Consider the following 9,747-nt stretch of genomic DNA (forward strand, 5'->3'; position numbering starts at 1 on the left):
GTTTAAGAAACAAAAATTTAAAAATTTAAAAAAAATTTTTTTTTTTTTAAATTAAGATTATATGATTTTTCCTTTTTATATATAATTACAATTTTGTGAATGTACAAAAGTTTAAAATCTTTTATGGAAGCCAAGGTAAATGTTCCAATAACAATGATCGGAGTTTCAGTATCACATGAAAAATAATATTTGTTATTCATTTTAACACTTACAAATGAAAATAATTATTGTAAAAAGAACTCCTGTATTTGTTGATTAATTATAATAAAAAAAAAATAGATACCAAGTATTGGGTGATTGCAAAAATTCGTACCTAATTTATTATTTAAAATTCAAAGAGCTGCTATTTTTATTAAAAATAAAATAAAATCTAAATCTTATTCTATCTGAAAGAATTTAAGAATCTGTTTGTTTAAATTGGTTTTGACAAAGTTATGAGCAATCAAAGTCAAAATATTCTTCTTATTTAAAAAATTTTGTTCGCAATTCAGTAACAAAAAAATCATAAGAACATTTTAGAAAACGATTTTAGAGAAAACTTTAAGATCTTACATTAGAAATTCAAAAATTTTTACAAATTTTTCTTGGACATATGATAGGCTCACAAAGTGAAGAAAAAATTTTCCGTTTTGTTTCAACTTATAATTTTTTATATGTAAAAATTACAAAACTCACAAAAATTAAAAAAATATAGTAATCGAATATAGTAATTCGAAAGTAGAAATTTCAAACTTTAAATCCCTTTTTTAAATTTAAATTTCATTTATTTTTAACAAAATTGCAACTGTTTGAACTTTGAATAATAAATCGGGCACGAATTTTTACACTCATCCAATATATAAAATATTTATGTATGAAAAAAAATTTATTAAAAAAGTTTGGGTCTACGATTTGGCAAAATGGTGACGAATCGTTAGCAAATTAATTTTTAAATTGATATTTGATAACAAAATACACTATATATATATATATATACAACTAATTTAAATTGATCTTTATGTTAATAACATCTTATTTTTGTCAGAAATTATAAGAACAGTTTATTGTGCACTTTGTAAGGTTACGTCCAAGTGCGAATATTGGTGACGCACTCTACTACTTATTTAAATATTTCAATTAATAATTGTTATAAGTGAGCTAAAATAATTTTTCCTTGTTGAAGGACGTCCCAAGTTTTCAAATTAATACAAATATTTACAAACACATTAACAATAAGAATCTTATTGGACCGTACATGTGAAAACACAATCAATAGGAAATAAGAAATAAAAGCCTAGAAAAGGAAATAACGGTCGAAGCTGGATCTTTAAATAATTCGATACGAATTTATATATACTATATTTATAGTAATTTGAACTGCGCATCGAATTAATTTTTTCAAACTTAATGCAGAGAGAGCCGAACTACTGAAATAATATCACAATTAAATTCTGAATATTTTCCAGCAAGCAGTGAATCATTATATCCTTGTTGTTTGCCTACATTAAATATCCTCTGATACTCAATAAGACATTTGTTGAAGAAATCTTAATATACTAAAAATCTGTATAAATAAATTTATTTATTGCGAAAAATATTACCTCGACCAGGAGTCGAGAATCCGGATCTCTATAGCGATATTCCGTCCTAAGCCTTTAGAGACGACCAAGGCCTTAGTAATCAACATCTTTCTTTCAGGCCACGTAATATACTTATTGTTTATATTATTGAGAATAATCTGTCATTTTTTCAGAATTTTGTGATCATGTTGAAATGTCTCCAATACGTCCTTAAAATAAATGAAATAAATGAAAAAATAAGCCGACACGACGGTGTGTAAAATTTGTGTGCATTATTATATTAATAATAATTGGCAATTACAGACGTTTCAATCACAATTTCGAATTTAGGTCATTTTTAAGAGTTGTAAAAATAAAAGCAAAGAATTTTGGCGTGATCTCACTGTTATTTTTCCATCCCAACTGATCGTATGACTTTATCTTAACTGTTCCAGAAACAGAGGAAACGTTTAAAAAAAAATACTAATAGTCGTCCCGATAGAGAACGAAGGAAAATTGGAACGGTCACGCAGGCGATTACGCGGCCAGAACGTTTGTATACATGTTTCAAGGACAACAGCGCGCGAAGTTGAGTAATCCACTAGCCCCGCCGACGAATTCGCGGAACAGAGTCGGTGAGCAAATTCCGCCAAGAGCCACTATGTATATACACCGAGAACACGCGGTTGAATTAAGTATTATTTCGAGATAGAAAAATAACATAACACATGTACACGTGTGACGTGTACAGGAATATTATAATCACGCTAAAAAAAGAAACAATCCAGATGTAAGACGAACAAGGTAGAAAGCACTTTCTAAAGAAAAAAAAATCAGCTTCTATCGGGTCATTCCTTGAAGGAAACAACGGAGAATCTATCTCATCAAAGATGAAGGCACGAGGACGGGTATGTCAAGTTAGCACCCCAACTATAGTACTCAGGAGTTCTGATTAGAGTTCCCATTTCCTTTTGACGAGACAAAGAGTTCTATACAATTTATAACAAGAGAGCTTAATAATTATTTTTAAATAATTTTTAAAAAATGGAGTGCTCGAAAATCGAGATCGAATAGTTCTGAGTGGCTCATAGCTTCATTTCGTGAATACCTAGAGCATTTTTTTTTATGCATCAGGATTTTTTCCAAAAATTTTTTTAAAAAATATTTAAAAATTGTTACTAGATGAATCTTGCATTAAAAAATATAGAGTACGCTTCGTCTCGTTAAAAGGAAACGGGAACTCTAATCAGAACTCCTGAGTATTATATTATAGTTGGGGTGCTAACTTCACATACCCCATGAGGACCGATTTCGTGTCGTGTCAATTAATATATGTATATCTCGATGGTTTTTACTTTTATCTATAACTTTTAGCGGCAATTCGGGTATCATTATATAATACATTGCAATCAGGGTTGGGTGAGTTAATGTTTTTTTAAAACTAAATTAAGTTATAGTTAGTGGTTTATAAAATTAATAAAATTAAGTTAAAAGAAGGAATAAAGAATTAACTTAATAAAAGTTAAGTTAAGATTGAATTAACTTAAGTTTGAAAAAAAAGTTAATTTTATTAAATTATTTTTGAGATCAGAATGTCCTAATTTTTCTTAAAATTTTCTTTACTTTAAATAACACTTGCAAATATAGATTATTAGGTAAATTTAATTTTACATTCATATGTAAATTATTTGTACATAATAAGAATCACATCATAAGGCGTTTTTGTCAAAATCTTGCGAGAGAGAAGAATATATGTTTGCATTATTTCTCTTTCTTTAATCTTTATCTAATTTTCTTTAACTTTTGAAACGACTGCTCATGTTTACGACTATATAGATATTTGTCACAAAAATATACGTAAAAATTTAGAAAATGAATGGATGTGTAATACTGTTCTATAACAATTCTTCATCTAAGGCTCATTTCATATTTATGTTGCTGAAATATAACATTTATGGTACCTAAAATTAGTGTGATTTAAATATAAGCGGGAATTGACAAAACTTAACGAATCAATAAAAACTAATTACTGTATGGTGTAACTCTTATTATAGATCTCTCACCATAAAATCATTGAACTTTTTCTAAATTAATTCTCTAATGTTTGACTTTATAGAAAAAAAATATTAGCATTAAGAGAGATGGAAACATTTTTAATTTAAAAAAAGTTAATAAATTAAAATTTTAAAGTAACTAAATTAAGTTAAAAATTAATGTATTTAAAATTAACTAAGTTAATGTAAAGTTATTAACTTTTTAACTTTTTTTTTAACTTTTAACATTTTAATTAGTTATTACGCATCCTTGATTGCAATCATGTATAATGTCTAACGATAATGTAATGATACTGTCGTTAAGAATAATAAAATCGAAAAACAGGATGAGAGACATTTGGAACACTAATAAATATCAGTATAATCTCACTTTTAAAGTGAGTTTACGAGACTCACTAAAACACATAGTCTCAATCTCGTGATTGTAAATAAAAACTCAGTTGAATTTCACTTGTCAGATTGCAAAAGGAAACGCGCATCCAACTGAGTTATGACAAGTCACAAGTGGGAATTATTCGAAAAGGTGTAAATGAAAAGAAACGATTAAAGATGTACGATCGATCACTTGTGAGGTAGGTGATGAGGAGAGTACGCTATTATTCTACATTGATAATACCAACCTAATATATGAAAATCTTTTAATAATAAGAAAGGCTAATTTATGATTTATTAAAATTAAATGATAACATGGATTGCTAATTTTTAATTATGAATCATAACATTAATATTCTATATTATTAAAAAATGCAAGTAATTATGAATCATAATATTAATATTCTATTATTAGAAAATGCAAATAATTTCATATTTTATGTTCAATGATTATCGATAACTTGGCAACATTGCATTCTGCCTCTTTCTTCATTGAAAATAAGGTTGGCATTCCTACTCGAATTGCACACTATTTGACAGTTGAGGTTAAAATATTATATTATATAAGTGTTTTACACTTAAAAACATAACAATAAGTTATAAGCGAGCACATATATATTCAATCCTCACACATGTGTCATGAAGGATGAAGCAAGCCATAATTTAACGTCGGAAGTCAACAGCGTTGCCAAGTTTTCCGCGTACATTTCTTTAGACACTCAAATAGTGTTTTCATCAGCTTTTTGTATACAAATAAATTACACGATGATTAAAGTTAAAATTTTTGCAATTTTTATAAAAAAAGATTTGTTCTAACTATTTATATGTTTTTTATATGAATCGAAGCATTTTAAAAATAAGTTTAATTATGTAATATATCAATCATTCAATGCATATGACATCATGCATAAAACTCTAACTTTAGCTCTTTCTTTTTAAAAATTACACAGTCAATCGGTTTGAAATTTTAATACAGTATTAGTTTCGTATTATTTTAAATAATTTTTGGATAGATCGAAGCATTTTGATTTTTCGACCTTAATAACCTTCTTAATAACATGATGTAGATTTATAATGGTGTTGATAAAAAAATCTATCGTGTTGCTAAATCCCACGATGATTCCAGGTAACGTAAATAATATTTTCACGTCAATAGTTGAAATGAAATAGCACTCTTAGTCATTTTAAATTATCAGGTTACGTATCTATTCAAGATATAATGACGTCATTTATTTATCCATTCTACGACGTATTTACAACATCATATACTTATTGATGTCGGATAAATGATCGATTAATTCGAAATGATGATATGTACTAGTAACGTTATTAATGAATAAATTAATAACGTCATTCATTTATTCCGTTAAAACATGAAAATAATGACGTAAGTATTTATAACGTCGGTTTATATGACGTACGTTATGTGGCATGCAGCGATAAATCTACTTATCATTTTTACGATGACAGGACGTCAAATTAGTCAATTTCATCAATGAATATAATTAATAGTTATCGAAAATCGACGACACTATGCTACCCAAGATGTTTTTTTAGTATTACACTAATGGTATTGAACTAATAGTATCTACATCGATATTTTGTAGAGTGAATTGATTACTTAATCTGTTGATTCAAAATCTGTACGTGTTAACTTCGGCAATTCGATCGAGCGAGAGATCTGCATCCTGAATTGCAGACGACTGTAATAGGAACATTCGAAACCAATCGAGGCCGTTTCTGGTTTCTTATAGCCAATTAGCCACAAACAATGCGGCCGCCTTAAATTATTTTCAGCTTGCGATAAAGGCGGAGAGCGATTAGTTTAGTAGAGCATCTACATGTCCGGTAGGGCCATGATTTTAATCTAATCGCGTTTCCGCGTTTTTCAACGCGGTAATCCAATCAGAAATGATAATGGAATCGATAATTCGATGTCGATCGACGTCGAATCGATTTCATTATCATTTCTGACTGGGAAGAGATATGTTCTTTTTTAGCGACAAGAAGCCTGTTCTTTTTCCACACCAAGTTCTGACTTTATACATTGAAGCAGTAAGTTAGAGTGAGACAGGTGCAGTCTGTAACAAATCAACAATCTTCACTCTATAACAAATTGCACTGAAATGAATTGAAATGAATTCAGATTTTCAGAAATATTGATTCACAAATGTTAAAATGAATGCTTTTCAATTCTGAATGCATTTTTATTCATTTATAGGAATTGCATGGAGTACATCTCTATGCCTTTCAATCTAAAAATGCTTTTTCTGTGCATTGTGAATACTGTTCAATTCAAAATTTTGGAAAACAGGAAATGTAATTTTTTTAATCCAATAATTGCATCTAATCGAATCAAATTGAATTCAATTAAATAAAGAAAAAAGTATTCGCTATTTAAAATACGCGTTCGGTTAGAAAAAAATTTCAATCCATTTTAATCCATTCTCGTTTGCTGGGTAGTTCAGAACTAGTTCAGAACTAGTTCTTCGAAAAAGAAGAAAAAAAAAGGACGTTAAAACCATCATCTATAATATTATACATATCTGTATGTATATATATATATATATATATGTATAAGCGTAGTGTTTTTAATTGTAAAAATTGACCAAGCACAGTCGAATATTTGTCTCATACATTCAACTGTAATCGATTAATTCTTACAACTTACAACTACGCTGCAATATATTGCAGAATGGGCTTTACGGCGTTGTTATCGTCGCACGCGCGTCGGTTTCGCTTTACTTACCACAAAAATGAAATTAAATATGAAGAGCAGATACTTGATCATTCCCATTCCACAGCCCATTTTGATCGGTCTTGTGATACGAAATATGCCGCGATATAAAGAAACCGCTCTGAGCGAGGACGAGAAGCTGGAACGGAATCACACGTGACACGCACACACAACAAAGCAATCGGTGGCTATACGGTTTAACTGTGCGGTTCCAACTAAAATTACATTCAACTATTCAAGCGACGCTTCACGCAGCGCCAGCAAGCGCCAGTAATATCAGAATGACGGCGGCCGCACGAATTCGGCCGAAGTTGACCGAAGACGATTCGCAATTCGCAGTAGAGTGACTAGAGCGCTTCAGAATAATTCAGAATACTTCAGAGAGTGACGAGTCAACTCTTTTAGGGGCTGTGCACATTAGCAGGAATAAGGAATTAAGAATAAGGAATAATGATTTCAATCTATCAGATATCGTGTATTCCGATTTGTATCTTTTTGATTTCTGATTAAAATTTCAGGTTAAAATCATTTTTCTTTATTCCTAATTTCTTATACCTTCTATTGTGAACAGAGCCTTAGGCTAACTTTTTAAATGTTAAATGTATAGAAATTTGAGTCATAAAAATGTGGTATTATATTATTGTTATAACTCCAGTAGAAGTAAGAATAAGGAGGCCTAACTAATATGGATTGGAAGTGATCATGAAAAATGTTCCGTTTCCCTGGTGGAAAAATTTCAGTTTGAGTTCAGCGATTTTTAGCAAAATTTCAGAAAAATTTCAACAAAAATTTCGGAGAAATTTCAGAATAATTTCAATTCAATTTCAACGATTTTTTATGTATGTATGTATGTTAGCTGAAAAATTCACTTTCAGTGAAATTTTCATAAATTTTTAACAATTTCGCTGAAATGTTCCAAAACATGGATTAATTCATTTCAGCGAAATTTTTTTACCAAGGTATACTGCCAAGTTCGCTGAACGAAATAACTTGCAACATTTTGTCGCCATATTGCGGATAACAGCTAGTAAAAAAATACATGGGATGTGGTCCACTTGGCGCTACATGCTTTGAAGCGTTTGATTGGCCAATCGGAAGAAAGAATTTTACTAACTAACTGACCAATCAAAAAATGCTTCGAAGCATTGTAGCATCAAATGGACTGTAGCCATGATGGGAAAGTTATACATCACTAACCAGTTTCCATAACATGTTTAGCAGGCTTTGTCATATTTCTGACAGCAATTTGATAATGACAATGTCAATAATACAAACTCTGTGTACAATTGAATCTGTCAGCAAGCTTCGTCGGCAAATCCATAGCCAAATGCGCAAGCTTAGTTTACACCGAGAGTTCAATCCGGGTCAGAATGCAAGAACCAACCGAGTTAAGCATTCCCCTGTTACAGTCGAATACAAGGGAATGCTCGACTGCAATTGGTTGGTTCTTATATTCCGACTAAGATCGAACCCTCAGTGTAAATTAGGCCACTGATAGCTATTTTGTAGACAAAATCTGATCGAGTTTGCTTTCAATTTGACCCCAAATTGCTAACAATTTGTTATAATGTTCAAATGTACATACTTAGAAAATATACCCATTCTGATTAGATATTAGATTATATAATAGATTATATAATAGATTATATTATATATTAGATTATATAATAGAATACATTAGTAACTAAATATTTATATTCATTTCACATGCAAGCAATTTTAGATTATAAAAACTGAGGTTAAATTAAACTTTAATATTAAAGTTTATGTTAAAGGTAATTTTCATCAAAATTATATCATTCAATTATAAATAAAATGTAATTAAATTATACTTACTTTAAACAATATATTGCAAAATTATTAACAGAAATTCTATTGAACTTTACTAAATAGATTAAACTCACTTCTATACTTAATATAATTCACTAACATAATTAAATGTGACTATACATATTGGGTCATCTAAAAAGTATCCGCGGTACTTTGTCACTAGATATATGACCATCAATACACATCTAGTGACAAAAAACCGCGGATACTTTTTAAATGATCCAATATATGTATGCTCAATATGGCGACAAAATATTGCAAGTTATTCCGTTCAGCGAACCTGGCAGTATATAGCATTTCCTGTTAGAGTAGATACAAAGAGAGTAGCATCAATTAACCGAAAGTCACCATTTAGTGTCCTACTGGGGGTATCTATATAACGCAATTCCTCATCTTAATCTTTTCTTTCTTTAACGTTGTCTTCTTCTAACAGTAAGAACACCTAATGGAGTAACCAATCAGCGTTAGGCACATGCATTGTGTGTGTTACGACAAATGGCTGAAAGCTGGTCACGATTCTAACATAGTCGCCGCGACTAGTCAGGAGCCTTAAGTACAATCTTAAGATGTCATGAACCAATAGGTGCATTCAGTATTACAACAGTAATAGCGGGATAGCGATTCTCTAAAGCCGATTCTACATTAGTTACAAGCCGATCGCAAATTTGTTGCGACAGCCAATCTGAAGTTTGCATTTTAAAATGCAACGCTTCATATTGGCTGTCGCAACAAACTTGCAATCAACTTGCAACTAATGTAGAATCGGCTTAAACGTCTTATCGATGATTGTCGCTATCATTAACTAGCGACAGTCAATGACAGGACAATTCTGGAAAAAAGCGCGGCTCTCATTGGGTGCATTCAGTACTATGACCGCTCACTGAACGCTCAGTAATACTAAATGCACCCATTCAGTTAGGGGCTCAGCATAATAAAAGAAACAGAGAATAAAAATTTCAACCTATCAGAAATTATGTATTGTGGAATACATAGTTTCTGATAGGTTAAAATTCTTATCCTCTTTTCCCTGTTCCTTTTATTGTGCAGAGTCCATAACTTTGACCGCTCTATCTATTTGATCTATATTTTGAACCAAATTCTATTTTTTAAAAACCTATAAAAAAGATGCTACAATTGATAAAAAAAGTGCTGTTCACTAAAGGCAGTTGATTCAATGAAAAAAAAATATGAGTTTTAACAGAGAGAAGCTTGAGAG

At 30.2% G+C, this 9,747-nt stretch overlaps 1 protein-coding gene across 1 annotated transcript in view; it reads right to left on the reverse strand.

Moving 5' to 3' along the window:
- Positions 1–7,002, reverse strand: part of Tspan6 (tetraspanin 6) — a 53,148-nt gene extending 46,146 nt beyond the window's left edge. The window contains exon 1 of the mRNA XM_087411604.1: positions 6,714–7,002. Within this exon, the coding sequence (XP_087267730.1) occupies positions 6,714–6,773 (60 nt within the window). The 5' untranslated portion in view covers positions 6,774–7,002. The remainder of the gene's footprint in view (positions 1–6,713) is intronic.
- Between the last annotated feature and the right edge of the window lie 2,745 nt (positions 7,003–9,747).

This window comes from Acromyrmex echinatior, chromosome 12, assembly GCF_024713525.1.
Source record: "Acromyrmex echinatior isolate Ae372 chromosome 12, ASM2471352v2, whole genome shotgun sequence".
In the NCBI taxonomy this organism is placed as follows: Eukaryota; Metazoa; Arthropoda; class Insecta; order Hymenoptera; family Formicidae; genus Acromyrmex; species Acromyrmex echinatior.